Source organism: Podarcis filfolensis (genome assembly GCF_964270895.1).
Source record: "Podarcis filfolensis genome assembly, chromosome: 7".
Classification (NCBI taxonomy): domain Eukaryota; kingdom Metazoa; phylum Chordata; class Lepidosauria; order Squamata; family Lacertidae; genus Podarcis; species Podarcis filfolensis.
The window spans coordinates 58,169,411-58,186,083 of NC_139603.1; the positions used below are offsets into that span (position 1 = coordinate 58,169,411).

General features: G+C 39.6%; 2 protein-coding genes across 15 annotated transcripts in view; one reads left to right on the forward strand and one right to left on the reverse strand.

Annotated features, from left to right (window-relative positions):
* Window positions 1-3,700, forward strand: part of SULF1 (sulfatase 1) — a 115,283-nt gene extending 111,583 nt beyond the window's left edge. For 9 of the 11 annotated variants that reach the window (XM_083623233.1, XM_083623236.1, XM_083623227.1 and 6 more), the window contains one exon: window positions 995-3,700. In XM_083623233.1, the coding sequence (XP_083479359.1) occupies window positions 995-1,788 (794 nt within the window). In that variant the 3' untranslated portion in view covers window positions 1,789-3,700. The remainder of the gene's footprint in view (window positions 1-994) is intronic. The other 2 variants (XM_083623234.1, XM_083623229.1) reach the window with 2 other exon arrangements.
* Window positions 3,701-5,083: 1,383 nt separating this feature from the next.
* SLCO5A1 (solute carrier organic anion transporter family member 5A1) overlaps window positions 5,084-16,673 on the reverse strand; it is a 63,141-nt gene continuing 51,551 nt past the window's right edge. For all 4 annotated transcript variants that reach the window (XM_083623250.1, XM_083623252.1, XM_083623253.1 and 1 more), the window contains 4 exons: window positions 13,169-13,328; window positions 11,122-11,363; window positions 10,130-10,194; window positions 5,084-9,806 (listed from right to left, as the gene is read on the reverse strand). In XM_083623250.1, the coding sequence (XP_083479376.1) occupies window positions 9,349-9,806; window positions 10,130-10,194; window positions 11,122-11,363; window positions 13,169-13,328 (925 nt within the window). In that variant the 3' untranslated portion in view covers window positions 5,084-9,348. The remainder of the gene's footprint in view (window positions 9,807-10,129; window positions 10,195-11,121; window positions 11,364-13,168; window positions 13,329-16,673) is intronic.

Sequence of the window (16,673 nt, forward strand, 5' to 3'; positions counted from 1 at the left end):
GAACCCTGAGAATACTCAAGACTGTTAGAAAAACTTCAGGAAGACATTGGGCCTTACTACATTTGTTTTGAATCAGTAAACTTGAATAATTGTTTATTTACCTGGGGTAGAGTAAAAGATGGCAACAGAAGAGACCTTTGGTACATGGATACCTTACTCTTGTTCTTCAGTAGCCTCTCATTGGCTGCATAGCCCTCATAATTCTGTAGTTGACTTTGCCATTATTGTATAGGACAAACATTTGTTTCCCTTTTGTTATGTGTATGTTGATTCCCTGGGTATCCTCAATGAAGTGTTCTCAGTAATAGTTCTACTCTCTAAATCCACAGGCTTACTTGTGATATACTAGAAGCACCAGTGTTTTCTTATATTGCATTATAGCACCCCCCTTTTCTGATACCACATCATTGCCATCTTTTTAAAGATGAAAATGTACAGTAACTTGGCTATGCACAACAGTTTAGAAACAGTAGTAGGTCATGAAGCATCTTATTGGAACCACAATGTCGTCATAAGTATTTTACTTCATTACTTTATTATTATTGATAGAGTTGGAAAACAAGCAAGGTTCATTGATCCCATATGCACACATTGGATGGTATTCAATGCTGGTCCTACTCAGAGTAGACCCAGTGAAGATAGTAAACACAACTAACTTAAATTCATTAATTTCAGTGGGTCTGCTGTCCATAGAACTTAGTTGAATACCACTCCTGCTTTGATTGTGGGATGCTTCTGACTCCTTTTCTCGATTGTTGCTACTTGGATCAAAGTGCCTTTTCCCCATCTATAAGTAAAATATGGGGTGTTTCACTGTGGGTGTCCCCACACTTTCTTTAAAAGAAAAAATGTGTGATCTTTATCTTTTTCCATAACCAATCGACATGCTGCAGTTATGAAAAAAAGGAGCTACTGAACTGAGTCAGGACAGTGGTAGCAAACACAATCAATACTGAACTTTAGTCTAATTACAGTTTCATTTCTTCTCTTTTAGCAGAGGACAGTTATGGCATGGATGGGAAGGCTAAGTTGCCAATCTTCATGGAAAATGTCAACTGGCAAGGACTGGAAGATTTGTACAGTGTGAATGAAAGTTTATACGAAGCCAGAAATGACTACAGACTTAGTCCTAACGACTGGACAAATTACTTGAAGGATGTAGATAGGATCTTTGCACTGCTGAACAGTTACTCTGAGCAAAATGGAAGAGCAAAGACTCAGGCTACTTATGCCAGTGGGTACTTGGATGAATCATCCACACCATTTGCCTTGCTAGATATGAGCTCTGCTGAATCAGACGAAGGTTCAAGTTGGTTGACAGCCCAAGAGGCCCAGCCTATTATGCCTACAGATTTGGGGACACTGGCTTTGAGCTCTATTATGTTAAGCCAGGAGAGCAAACCTGAATTAAGCAATGATATTCCTGCAAACGTGAGTCCAAACCTACCACACTGGAATAGTCACCAAGCCGACGCGTGGCTGGAGACCAAAGAACCAGTTCGTATTGAAACAGATTTCAGTGGGAATGACTTGACAGAGCTTGAGTCTAGCCATAGCTTCACCTTACAACCCAGTAACATTCTTCAGAAGGACTCAGCCCAAGACAGTGACTCCGCAGAAGATATTTTTGAAGAGCAAATCTATCTTCCCATGAATGCAGGGGCAATCCACCAGTTCATCATGCAGCATAAAACTGAGAGGGCGTTGAAAAAAAGGGAACATTTTCCAAATGCTTCACAGCGTCTAAGTGTAGAAGGCAGTGCCTCATCTCCACTCTCCTCAGATTAGATTGTGGTAAACCACACATTCTTTCTTCTTTATTAATTAGTTGGCAAATAGTAGTAGTTATGACAACTGACATTCCAAATTTTGCTACTGTTAACTTTTTTTAGCAAAATGAGACCTTGATATGTGCTCTGCATACACATACACAAACTCTTAAAGTGTAACTGAAGGAGCCAGAGTTCCAGTGTTAAAAAGAAAGTCACATTGCAGTGATACACTGATTTTCTGCAGTATAAAGGCACCTGCAAATTAGTCTTTTGAGTCATTTGTCTTCTTGTTACGCAAATGGCTCACCACAAATGAATGTTTCTGTCCACTTAAGCTCCCTGAATCATGGTTTTTTTTTTAATTAACCACTGAAATTTCATACTGATAAGAGTAAAATTATATTGCACTTTTATCATCTGTGTGCCATAGCCTTTATTAATCTGGTACATGTTCTTAGTTTTGCTAAATAGTGTGTAATTGCAACAAAATAAAGTAGGTTGGTAGCATAAGCAATATGCAGCATGGATTATGAAAACCAATTATCTGAACATTGAGCAGAAAGCAATGTTTGGTTTTAAGCCTCTATGCTCAAATTGATTTTATGGTAATTTTTCCTCAGAAAGAAGCAGCTAACAAAAGATGTAATAGAGAAGGTGTTATATTTTCAGATTTCAATGTATAAGGAAACTAATAAGTAATTAAGGTTTTCAAATTTTCGATTTCTTTTGCTTGAAAGGAAGCTTAATTTTCATTAGGCAAAGACAAGCCTTGATGTGCTCGGAAACTACTCAGATAAGTTTTAGAGTTTAGAACGGGGGAGGCTAATCTGTGTTCTGCCATATGTTACTGGACTCCAACTCTCCTCAGTCCCAGCCAACATGGCCAAGGGTCAGAGATGTTGTGTGGTGAAGTCCAAATCTGGAGGACCATGGGTCAGCTACCTCTGTTTGTAACTGAACTCTCATCCAAAGAAGGGGACTGGTTTATGCAAAAATGTGCCTATACAAATATGCCACTGGCAGTGTTTCATACCAGCATGTTCAGTAAGCATTTTTTAGGAAGGGTATAGTGGAGAGTCACTCAGATTTTTACTCATCCCAATGGGAGACTACACAACTGTGAGGCCTTCTCTCTATGTAGTCATATGAATGCTGGATTATAGCCATACATCTTAATGCAGAGGCTTCTCAAACACAGGAAATCTCCAAGGTGCCTGTGGAATAGACAAGGGCTTCTCCAGTGACTTCAAAAAGATGGAAAAGCACCATCTCCCATACGACCCACATTACTTAATGGATTGGACTGCTTTAGAACAAAACAGCTGAATGCAAAAAATTGGTAACCATAGATTTAGAAGACACGGAAGGTACGTAACTGCAGACAAACTCTTGAGTATAAGTTCGTTGCTTGATTTTGCCAAACATTTTTAGAGGTTCTTTTGAACCACAACATTTGAATTATAAAATACAGCAAAGTGGTATTTCTGTGTTATTTGATCTATAGGAGAGTACATGTCTTTATGTGTGGTAATGGAAATAGGGTTTAAAAAGTATTTGTTTTAAATAACACAGGTTAAAATTGACAATTGCGTGTTCCTGGTGCTCAGTAGGCTTTTTAATAATTTTCAGGAAAAGCTTGTGATGGACTCTGTAAAGTTGTTGACATTAACTAGGTGTTTAATCATGTGTGTGTCATGAGCGGAATGACCGAACAAACGTATTTATGGGCATGAATGATGCTGTTTGTATATAGAGTGTCCATTATTAGACTTTAAACTGTGTTCTTGTAAAAAAAAAATTATATATTCTGCAATACTTTTATAGAACAATTCTGACTTCGGTGAAGTCTAGAAGCAATATTTCTTGAAATAAAGAGTTCCTGTACCTGTTTCATAGTAAAAAAAAAAAAATTTGAGTGAAACCAAAAATTCATAAGGCTAACGTAGCAAATGTTTCCATACTTTCAAACGTCAATTACTGAAGACAAAGTATTAAGTAAACTTTACATTGGTGTTAAGGTAAGCTAATAGTGAAGACCACTCACTATGCTCAGTTGTGAGTTGGACACTTTTACTGTATGTTTATGGGCAATAGTTACACAGTAATAGTATAATTTGTAGAATGCCAATTTAGTTAAAGTATTATGAAATCTCTGAAAACATCTACTGATGACAAGGTAGGTTCAGAATTGGGATTCCGGCTTATATTCCAGCATAGCCGACCAAAATCTTTAAATTTGATAATTAATAGGTTTATGCAGATTTGAGTTAATTCTATGTGGGACTTCTAAATAACCATTTTAAATAACCGTTCAATGCTTCTATAGAATCCTAGTTGGACAGAACAATAAAAACAACTAGTTTTTATTGTGGTAGAAAAGTCTGCCACTATTTAGGACTGGAATAAACTCAGTAGTGTGAGACAGGCTAGCAATAAAGGCATCACTTATTTCAATTTTCACTCTTACAGCTACTAAATAATATAGGACACTTCTTTCACATGCCTCAGAAGGCAGAAAATTGTTTGCTGTTCCTTACCAGCCATTGGATGTCACTGTGACACTACTGAACAGCCTGCTCTGCTGCAGTACACACACAGCCTCTGCAAATATGTGGGCATCTTTCCTAATATTTTTAAATAGTCAAAACCACCAGCATAATGAAGTCTGGTGGCCCTGATCTCTGCATTTTATAAACTAGTAGGTTGGGTTTTGTTTTTTGTCATTTAGGTAACAGTTCCACATTGCACCTACTGATGACCGAAATTTATGTGGAGTTTAATCGGCTCAGCAAAAGGGGGAAAACTCATTAAAATTGAGTTTCACATTTTGTAATGCATCAGTTCCTGAACAAGCACAATTCCCAAAAACAACATTTACATCCTGTTACAGAGGAGACTTCTGCACCAATCAACTTCACTAGATGAGAGCACATAGCTATAATTTAGATGGGCAGATGAAAGCAATGTGGTGGGAGTGGCATCTGTACTTTACTCATTTGACAACAATTAATTATACATAATTCCATGTGGTAAGGGGCTGGAGGAGGAACTCCCCCCCCCAAAAAAATAGAGCCTTTATAATAGTTAGAAATTTTCATCACTAACTCCTTTTATTGTTCTGTATATGCTTAGACTTTGCCATTCTAGAGAAGGGGATAGAGAGAACCTGTGGCTCACCACATGTCATGCCTCCCATCTGCCCCATCAGTCTCAGTGGGTACCAGCCACCCACCAGCCACCTACTGCTCCATCCTGCGACCGAGATCCGCAAACCCACACATTCAAGGTTGGGAATGTACAGCAACACAACACACTGACAAGCCATTTTTATTTCAAAATGTTGAAGTATCCAAGGGGTTCACTTGCAAAGAGATGTTTACAACAAATTTTGCCCATAATGTTTATTTTACAGGACCTTGCACATAGCTTTGGAAAACTGTTATTTGTTCCATGGACGTCTTAGTAAAAGTCTTCACTAAAAAGAAACCTACTGTATCCATCAAATTGCATTTTTGTTACCACAGGCACAGCAGCTAAACACTTTCCCGTTGGACACATTAAAAAAACAAACCATTTATGCAGTATAATCTTTTTCACTAGCTTGCTCCCTTGATTAATACCATATATTTCTTTTCAGGAACACTGTTTAGCACTACGGAAATGGGTCTCCATGAGTCCAAGTGAAGCTTATTGCCTCTTCCCCATGTTTCATTTTTAAAAAGTTTTGATTTAGCATTGCAATTTAGTTTAAGCCAGGAATCTTGGGTTTAAAACAAAACCAGCATCATAATCCATGGTTTGTAGTCAGCTTATGATGAAACTTTGCAGAATTTAAAAATGAAACAAGGGGAGGAGAGGGGCACACCATTGCATGCAAGTACAACCAGCGGCAATGTCCCTTTTGCCTGGAAGAGAGAGAAGTAGCCAAGTATTTAAAAAGCTAACAGCGATTGAAAATTGCATATTTTTGAAGTATTTCTAGTTAAGTTAATCCCTGCAATTCTCCTCTCAGGTAGAATTACTACATATTTCCAGTAAGCCTCAAACATATGTGGTTACTGCACAGCTTTGCTAACTGCTCTGTTCAGCAGCAAAGTACTACCTTTTTTAAAGTTCAGAAGCCAAAAGGTATAGTTTGACTGTCTCCAGTGACACTAGCGCCATATTCATTCAGTATTAACCTGACCAAATGATTGTGGGGGCTATTTAGAAGGAATATCAAGTGACCAATATATGTGTTTTATGTCTGCCACAGAAACCTTGAAAACTTGCCTATCACATCTGTTTAGCAAAACTGAAGCACAGTGTCTTTACTATCCTTTTCCTGAATTTTCAGGAACATTTTCAGATCAACAGAGAATGAGTAACAGTTGATGCTTCATGCCTAAAGTACCTAAAGATATTGGTTTAAATTTTGTACTACTTCAGGCAAGCAACCAACATGTGGAGCAGAAGTGTGTGCCCAACCTACCAATAATTATGTGCACTTTTGTAGACAACAATAAGAATTTCAGAAGGCAAGCACATGCAGCTATTTAAACTTGTATGAAATATTCTCATGCCAGAGAAAGAATTACTTCATCACATTAGCACCAGGGCAGTATGTATCTAGTTCAAAAGGTAATCCTGTTGCATCTTTCATTATTTTCTCTACTAAAAGGGGGTGGGGAGCTTTGGAAGTGTTCAGTCACAGCACTCCTAGAACAAGTCCTGGCCTTACACCCTGTGTTTTATGACAATGTATTGCAGGATACAAGAGTAGTAACGCACACTATAAATACATAAATGACACAATGATCTGAAATAAATAAGCTCAGACTAATGCAGTACGTTGGAGGCAACTTTGGATAACATTTCAGATTTCAAGGGTGTAAAACCAACACTGATAATTGTAGAAAGAAGAAGAACTTGAAGATTTTGAGGCAATATTAGGTTTGTATAAATATGCTTAATGCTACAACTATAAACATGTATTTACATTAATATTTACGGCTCTCTACTTCCATTTACACTATATACAATGTTATCAAAATATTTAAAACTTAACTGTTGGAGGGGGGAGGTTCAATGTAATTGAAGTATTACATTGCTCCCCTAAAAGACTTGTCCCCCTTCTTCCACATCTGAAAGGGGTGGCATCAAAGAAGACCAATAAAAGAACAGTAATGTGAAGCAATTAAGTTGTATGACCAGACCTCCTGCTACCGCTTTCAACAATCACAGTGACAGTGAAGGTCTCTTGAGCATGAATCTTCACAGACATGCACACCACTTGGAAAATGCTGACTGAAGGGCAATTTACCCTTTGACTTGAAACCTGCATTTTCAACACATTTCCTTGAAATACAGGTCTACTGCTGGTTCATATGCAACCCTGGCTCCCTGCAAACCACAAAATCAGAAGCCAGCTTCATGAACATGAGTGCCTCCTCAACCTTTCAGAACCACAGTGCCTCTGATAATCCATTGCCATCACTAACTATGCTTCCACATTACATGTTCATCAATGCAAACTGGGTTTTGAAGATCTGCACTGCATATGCACAATGCCATAGCAACCACTAGCAGCATTTATATGCGCATTAACTCACATGCTTCTTACTTTCTCTCACAGTATTTCCCTTAATGCTTTCTTCTGCTAGAAATGTGGCCTGAAACATTTGTCCTTTTCATATTTCCTCTTTGTAATGCCTAGAACCTCTGACAACTGCATCCACAAAGTGGGATTACAACATCCCACTGCATGCACAGAATTCCCTGTACAGCTCTTTAACTGCAAGAAGGAAAACCATCACAACAGAAATCCTTCATGACTTCAAATACCTTGATACAATAACAGCACAGCCTGTAGTACTTCCAAGACATAAACGACAATCTCAGCGAACACTCAGAAGCCTTTTTCATCTCACTGGGAATATACTACATAGACTATCTGGGAATTACACCCCCACAAAAGCGAATACATAACAAAAGAAATTTGATAAATTTAAATCGAACGAAACAAGAAAACCTGGAACTTTGGATCAAACTATATACAACACTTAGCTGTGTGATTCTTTCCATCAACAGTTTTAAAATATATAAAGTAAAAAAATAACCAAGTTAAATGGAGGAAGAGCAGGCACAGCTGCTTAACTCTTCCTTCTTGCTATATGCCCACTCAGAAATCCACTGCCCTTCCAAGCTATTGCCCCACCTATCAGGAAAAGACAAGAGGGAGAACAGCATGAGAGAAGCTGAAGGGTGTAATCTTTGAGTAAAGATGGGAAAGCATTAAGCATCTTGTCCTAGTGACAGTGCTCTACTCTAGACTACCTCTGGTTGGTTGGCACACAAAAAACCACCCAACTGTAAGATGGAAGAATCACACAACTATTATATATGTAGCTTTTGAATCTCCATACCTTTCTCCATACCTTGGAACCTATGTACACATGTATCCTCTAATACTGCAGCAAGGGGAGATCAGCTCTGGCTGTCCTACAGCCAAGCATCGCTTGCCCAACAATTCACCCTTGGGGAATTGGAAAGAATTCAGTGCGCGTTACAGCAGGCCACATGGCAAAACAGGCATTTAATTGCACTATCACATACTCAGAATGACACTTGGTGCATGATGAGATATGTGAATGGCGATCTGTTCATTTGACAAAATAAGCAAACCACTGTGCAATTCCACCAGCTATAATTAACGTGAGATTCTTCTCAAATTGCCACAACCCCAAAAGGTCATCCTTTTTGTGTGTGTCCATTCATTCCAAGATAGCTTGGGTGTGGAATTGGTGAAAGCAGTATTAGAGTATCTGTGGCAGATTATCTCCTTGTTGCAAGAATATACAAATACCGAGCTGCTCTTTATGCACATATTTAAAACACTTTAATATTACTACGGATTAATACTAAAATTACTGGTGGTTATAATTCTCTGTGCTAAACTAAAAAATACTACATCGTCATGCTAGAATTAAATGAATTGAACAGGTTTAAACTATTATGCCTTAGAATTTCAGACCATACCCAGTGTATTTAACTGTTCTATGGTTTCAAGTACTCTTTATTTAAAATATAACAAAAATGCCCTCTTTTCTAATTCAGATGATTTGAGAAATTTGGAGGGAAAATAGATACACAGAACAAAAAAGTTATCCAATCCAAGTTGCATAGCTGAGACTGCTTTTAGTTGTGCTTTGAAACGGAAGTCAAAATAAATACTTACTCCTCCCCAGTCCAGGAGTTGTGGATGCATTACCTTACTTGTTTTGTAACTTTGGATATTCATTTCTGTCAATCTTGAGTTCTGCACTTTTTAACACTTGCCTGGAACTTGGGGATTTAACAGACACAGCTGAAATACTTACAAACATGTTTTAAAACTCCCTTCCCAAAAAGGGAAGAAAGAGCTACCTGGGTTGTTTTGAGGTTTCCAGCCCTCAGACAGGTCATGGCTCTGTGCATTAAGCTTTGTTGGTTTGTTATCTGTTGCAGATCAGGTTAAGAAAAAGAAGGCACGGGTGTTTCCAAAGGCCCCATACTTAAAAACTGACCAACAAACCAAATTTGAGGTTACCAAAGGGCTCTATATCTCAGGAGTGGGTACTTCTGAAACCTTTTCATCTGGGGCATTTATTGCTTCTGTAAGGGGGCCAGGATAGGTCTGCGCTATGTAATGCATCCCTAGTGACGGACCGGCATCTTCAGTATGTTCGCCTTGAGAGCTAAAAGTGGGGCAGGATCTAGTCCGTGCATAGTTTTGCTGAGCTCCGGTGTTCCCCACCACCTCACTCACTGTGTTGATAGATGAGCCCCTCCACATCTGCCTTTGCAGCTTCTCTTCTTTGTATTTAATGGAGTACCAGGCAAGGAAAATGAACAGGAATCCAACACATTTTAGGCCAGCAGCCAGACCAAAGTAGACGAAACGAAACGATGTCACATCGTATTCCCAACATGAGCCTTGCACACCACACTCCTGTTGCCACAGCATGCAGGTCGTGTCAATGACAGCTCCAAAATAAATTGGAGTGGGAATGTATGCTGAAATAAACAGGAAGATTAAGTTTAATTGACTCCCAGATTAAAACAGTTAATATACAATTGCATAATAAAACCGGTTTGCTTTGCAAAGGCCAAAATACTTCGCAAAATACACATACCTAAAGTTTAAGAAGGGGCAAAAGATCTTGTGGGTGATATTTACCAATAAGTGGGTTCAAATGTAGCAAAGCAACTTACTCAGCTGGGTTCCAAGCCAAAACTAGTGTCTCAAATTTAACTCCATCCAATTACGTATTTTTACAATGATTTTCCTAAATAATATGATCTGAAGCAGTAAGTTACCCCTACATGACTACACTTACCAAGGGTTCTTAATAAAACAAACTGCATCCCAAGTGCAAAAGGCCTCTCACCATCTTCCACAGACCTAAAAAAGACATATGGTATTTTAAAGCCTTAAACTGCAAGGCATATTTAGTAATACCTTCAGTTTCTCTTAATTAAAAATAAAATCCTTATTGAGAATAAGTTGAGAGTGTGAGTCCACATATTAGTAAACAAAAAAAGCATTCACAGAGTTAAGTGCAAACACGGCAGTTAATAGACTCAAATCCAAAGGTTCACATAAAGTAATTTAAGTGAGGAAGCAAACTAAAAAGCTTTGCATCCTGATTGAATCAACTTTTTTGTCAGGCTTTGTTTTCTATCCCCATTAAATTGCCTCTCCATCCTACTTTGGAGAGCTCAGGGCAAACAAGAATTTGGAAGCCAAAGGCAGCAAAGGACTCACTTTTGTTTCCTCTGTGATATCTGTATTCCTTTTATGACTTTTATTCTGTTTCTACTAAATTGTATCATTTGATGAATGTAATAAATGGACTGAATTTATCCAGAAAGAAAAGTAGCTTCCATGCTACTTCTAGGACCTAGGTCATCTTAGAAGTATTGTGTCAAACCAGCTGAGAAGATCACAGATCATCTTCACCACTTCTTCAACCCATTAAAATTATTTTTTTAAAAAGGAATTCACCATATACATTCTGAACTAGTGAGGTCAAATAAAGCAGCGGATCCACATCTTCCCGACTGAATCCCCTCCTAGATTGTTTATTAAGTGGTTTCATCTGCAATGGCCCACTCCTACCGTGTCCCTCTCTCACACTTTATCTTCAAGTGCCTCTGTGAACTGGGTGCATATACCGGTAACTAAAATATATCAAAGGGGTCACCTCGATATCTATTATCATATAAATGAGGATAAGGCATATCCTGTTGAAGATGACACAGACCCCCAGAACCTTGTAACAGCATACTATCCCTCTAATAAAACTGTAATAATTCAGGCACCTCTCACCTGAGTGTTACTATGATTGCTGATGGCTGGGCACATGCTGTGATGAGCGTAACAATGAAGAGAAAAATGAGGAATGGAATGAGTGTATTGCAGGTTCGATTACACTTCCCAGACACAGCATAACCATTCTCATTGAGATATGTTTTGACGATCACCACTCTCAGCTGACTGCGCTGTCCAACTGTCGGTGGTGTAATAACTTGTCTGCTTTGGACACAGGCACATTCTGTATAATTTCTTATCTGTGGAACATCAAAGACAAGGAGCATCAAATGCTAAGGTTTCTTGTTTGTATTTTATGCTTCCATTGAATTGGCACAATGCGCTAGCTAGGGGGAAAGTGAAAGTGACTTATTGATCTTATGTTGTCTTATAACGCTAAGGAAGGGGCCAGGTATTTATAGGAAAGAATCAGTGCAAATGATTAAGCACTCCCCCCTTCCACCTCCTATTCTCTCCTAAAAAACAACACCTGCACACACCTGTTACCTACACAAATGCAGGTTTGAAACGTGCTTGCAGAGGTAAATTGGAGTTCCATCCTATATAATCATGCAGTTCCTTGTGGGCTAGGACAAGGTTCCCAAACTGGTCTGTGGACCACACGTGATCAGCAAGCTTCATTTGTGCGGTCTGTGGCATGCCTGCATTAAACATTCATTTTGATTTTTAACTGTATTTTTACAGTGCTTATTGCTTATATGGAATTCAAATTGTAATGCAATAAAATAAAATCCAATAAATAAAAGGAGCAATAAAAATGCAGGCAGCATCCAGCACAGCCCATTACAATTGCCACAACAAGCAGAAAAACCATTGAGTGGTCCTCCAAGACCCTCAACATTTTTGAAGAGCTCCATGAAGGGAAAAGTTTCGGAAATACTGGGCTAGAAGTAATGAGCTGCTAAAGACTTTAGAGTCTAAGAGAAGTCAGTGCAGAAATCAAAGCAAAAGAAGTTAGTTCTTTAAACACACTATGGTGGGTCTGGCAGGAGAGGTTAGGACAAAGTAGAGTTATGTAATATTAGAGCTGGGCAGCACAAGCGGGAAATCAGGCCAGGTGTAGAGCTGGATGACCGAGTAGGATAGTTAAACAAGGATATAGCACTGAGCAACTTGGGGGGAGTAGCAGATTACACAACCATTTAGCTAGAACAACCTTCTCCAACCTTGCTTCCCCCCAGATGTTGTTGGGACTACAACCCCCACCATCCCTGGCCATTGGCCATGTGAGCTGGGAATGATGGGGGCTGTAGCCCAGTAACATCTAGGAGAAACCAGGGTTGGAGATGACTGAGTTACAGCTACTGATTGGCTAGTGTGGGGCAGGCTAGCAGCTTCCCTGAAAAAGATTTGCTGGTGGGTGTTTAATCAGTATAGCTCGCAAAATCCAAATGTACTGCCTCCCTGAGTGGAAACACCCACCCTTTCTGTGTGTTCTAAAAAGAGCACTAACACATCTTCAGTTAGTTATGGAAGGAAGGAGACCCTCCCCTTTTAGAAGAACAGGATCTTAAGGCAGAAAGACTATAATAGCAATTGGATTTAAGGAATGCCTGAGGTTAGATCATTTGAAGAACAGAAGCCCTCCTTGGCTGTGAAAGCACAAAAAGGTTTTGCAAATCTTGTAAGCTGAATATTACGTCTGAAGAAGAAGGTCTCCTATTTCAGTCGAAGATATTTTTCCATGCTTAAGGCTGGGGATCTCATTCAGTAGAGGAGCAACTGTCATTTTCTGTTAAGCTATATGTCAGTATCTTTAGGAACTTTCCTTATGTCAAGTCAGATCATTGGTCTATCTAGATTAGTAGTGTCTGGACTGACTAGCAGTGGCTCTTTGGGGTTTCAGCATATACCAGGGGTTTAATCTGGGACTTTCTGCCAGAAAAGCGTGTGCTCTGCTGTTGAGCTAATGCCTGTCTCATGAGTGAGTGGTTTGGGGATGGGTAGCATTGAAAATGGAAGAAAGGGGTAATGACCTTACTTGCTTAAGTGTTTTTCTGCATGGCATGAGAAGCAGAGTTTGTGTACTTGTGGATATCCTTACCCCTGTGCTATGATTTCCACTGCTGATGCAACCAGCCAGACAAGGGTTGAAATATGTGATTCCATCTGACCCACACACAGGTTCATATTCATGGATTTTGCAGCCACAGTTGACGTTACAGCTCCCAGTGAGATTCCTATGTGCCATGGTGAGTGTAGGACTACAGAAAAAGGAGATTACAGTACGCATTAGGTGAAGAAAATGTTAAATAGTTATAGCTGTAAGACCAGGGGAACCACCCTGAGACCTGCGTGTGTAGGGCAGCATATAAAAGAAGAAGAAGAAGAATACTACCATTTGTCAAACGAAAAGCGACTTGTGAGATGTGCCCTGCCCCATTTTCACTAGAAGTCCTGCCTCCTTTTAGGACAGGTTTAGGATTCCCCACAAATGTGATATTTTGGAGTGCTGCATTGTGGGTCTGATTACACCATTTAAGATCAGACTTGCCTGCCTCTTGTATCAGCAACAGCAAATATTAGAACTTATCAACAATATTTCTCAAACAGAAATGCTGATTGCACTTTTGTGTTCTTTCTGTTTATTGGTTGGGCGTGACTGGAGCTCCTAAGGTTTTGGGGTCATATGGGGACGATGACTTGAAACACAATCCATGGGGTCATGGGCAACAAGACAAGCATCCAAATGGATCACAACCCACCCCAAAAACAATGTTTAGGGTGGCAAAATCGCACTTTGAGGGGGCAGGAATCCTACAAGAGGCAGGATATCAAATAAAGGAGGTGGGGCACCTGTCACTTTTAGTTTGCTCCTTTATTCTGAAATATTCCCGCATTGGCACAGATACTTTAGAAATTGTTTTCTCCAGTCATACAATTACTAATCTATGATACGGCCATTTTTATGTAGGTGGATCCACATTTTATGTGGCACTGCAGGGACACTATAGAGTTCACTGCACGTACACAGCAGTTATATGAAGGGAAGACATGGGGCCCCATACATGGACTGAAATTCTCTGTCCACTGTGTATTTGGACATGCGCATCTTCACACTTTGCTTTTACACAGCATCACATGTAGATTGGTGCTTGATGCAGTAAGATGCAAATGAGCTCTTAGTTACTACTGATAGAGGAGAAGAGCTCATGCTTCTACCCTTGAACAAAAGGGGTCTGGTGGCCGTCCATCTAGATGGAGTTTAGACCATTTTCAATATGCCAAATCTTGATTAAGATCATTTCTGATTTCAAAACCATTCAGATACACATCTTGCTTAAACTGACTAAATAATAAAAGTTCCTAACTATATAGTTGTTATTGTTTCAGTTCTGTTGCCTGCATATAACCATGCAAATTAATTGAATAATAATTATTATTATTATTATTATTTAGTATTTATACCCCATCCATCCAGCTGGGGTTCCCCAGCCACTCTGGGCAGCTCCCAACAGAATATTAAAAACCACATCTGTCCCTCAAAACATCTGTTTAGTAAGCATACATACCTGCATAGCAGAAAATGAAAATTCCAGTCATCTATTATTGCATAAGTTAGTAGGAAAGTACCATAAATATCAATAAAAAGGATACAGCACAGGTTTCCATAGAAACCTGGACTTGGCCCAGCAAGACAGCTTATAAATATTTAAATAAAATGAATAAATAAGACTTGTAAGAGTCTGAGTATCTTTGCCTTTTAAAATGATCTTTAATCATTATAGTTATATTGTGCCCCAGTGAGCTAATATTACTCTTATGTATAATGCTACCTTCTATAGGTTTTTCTACCCAATGTATTTATGTACTTTTAAATTATCTGATTTTTAAAAATACATTTTATTAAAGGTATTCTTCAGCTATCACTGCATTTTCTAATTACTGTATTTATAGTACTGGGCTAAAGTATTTGCTTCAGTCAATTATACCAGAGGCAAGACTAAGTTTTGCAGTAGAAGAAAACAAAAAGGGTGCTTCTTTTGTCTGCAGCAGAAATTCTATTGAATATTCATGACCAACACTGAAAAGACATCACTGACCAAAGCTCACTGCGAAGCTCTCAACAAACAAATAACATTCTGCAAAACATAAAAGCTTTTTGAAAGCTGATTATATTTACACATGTCTTTTATGAACAGTTCGATACTGTTTGAATAAATAAGCAGTGAACTCAAATAAGAACACAGCACTGAGAAATTTTTGAGTCATCATTTTGTTTTATGGTGAGCACTGGATTTTGAAGCATTACTTAGCTCTCATTGGGGGAAGGGGGACCAAAAAGGTGAATTAGATTTCTAAACGAAGCGTTGTTCACCTTCAGTGTTACTCAGGAATTTGAAAAACAGCTCTACGTTTTAAGCAGTGACAGTGAACGCAACTGCCACATAAGGAGTGGAAAAACCCTTAGGGTTATTTCAAAGATGGTGTGTTTTTATTTTTCAAAATAGGATGAAAATGATGAAAAGCAACAGTAGCCTTTATCCAATCAAGTGTGTGACCAAAAGATGTTCACGCGAGGGGAACTCCTTGTTCCTCTTCTCCACACAGCCCTCCTGACCCCCCCAAAAAACCCCACATTCCTGAAGGTTGGGGGATTCTCCAGAGGCTAGAGTAGAAGTGGGAAATTTGGGGTGGGGGGAAAGGCCAAGCTTCACTCATGCAAGCCTCCCTCTACCTGATTTTCCCCAATTCCCTTCTCCAGTTTCAGCTCTTCCAGGCCTTTCCTGAGAGTCCGCAGCAATTTGGGAGACTTCTGGGGGTGGACGAAGAGAGCTTTCCATTGCATCATAAGCTCAAGGGGATACAGCCCTATATTTGGGGAGATGGACCCCCCAAGAGTGATGAGTGCGACTACGCCTAATACATTGTAAGCATGCAATTCATAGAAGGAAGCTCCTTAAGCAGCGATTAGCTACAACTCCCTATGGAGTGGATTTGCAAAATGTACGGAATGGTCCCAAGTGCTTTGAGGAGATGCCGTCCCTCAAAAGCACAGTTGCCCAGCGTACGTAGTGAAAAATGTAGGAAACTGCCAACTGTCTGCAGCGCGCCAGACGTGGCTCCTCTCTCTCGCAGAAAGCATGCTGCCACAGATGGTCAAAAAGAGGGAGCCACGAGATTGCAATTTGGACAAGGAGGGCAGGGAAATGTGACTTCTAGAGCTGCTGGGGCTGTTAGTTGAGGGAAACTGCCCCCCCACAAGCTCTGAGAGAGAAAGAGAAACGACATTCCTGCTCTCTGAGGAGACACAGGAAGTGCCAAGCTCCTGGCCCAATCACTCTAAAATGAACTCCACCAGAATCCCAAAAGCCCAACTGCAAACACCGCAACACCACCACTACCTCCTCATCCACAATCGGGACGAAGGGAGACAAACGAGTACAAACACCCTAACACACAGGCAAAAAACTAATTACAATCACCCAGAAAAAAAGACAGAGGAGAGGAACACTGAAGGCTAGAATAAAATAAGGAAATTCCCCTCAGACAGCCCTCCTATCGAAGTAGTGGATTATCTGAGTCAAGTTCTGGAGACTACTCTGCTT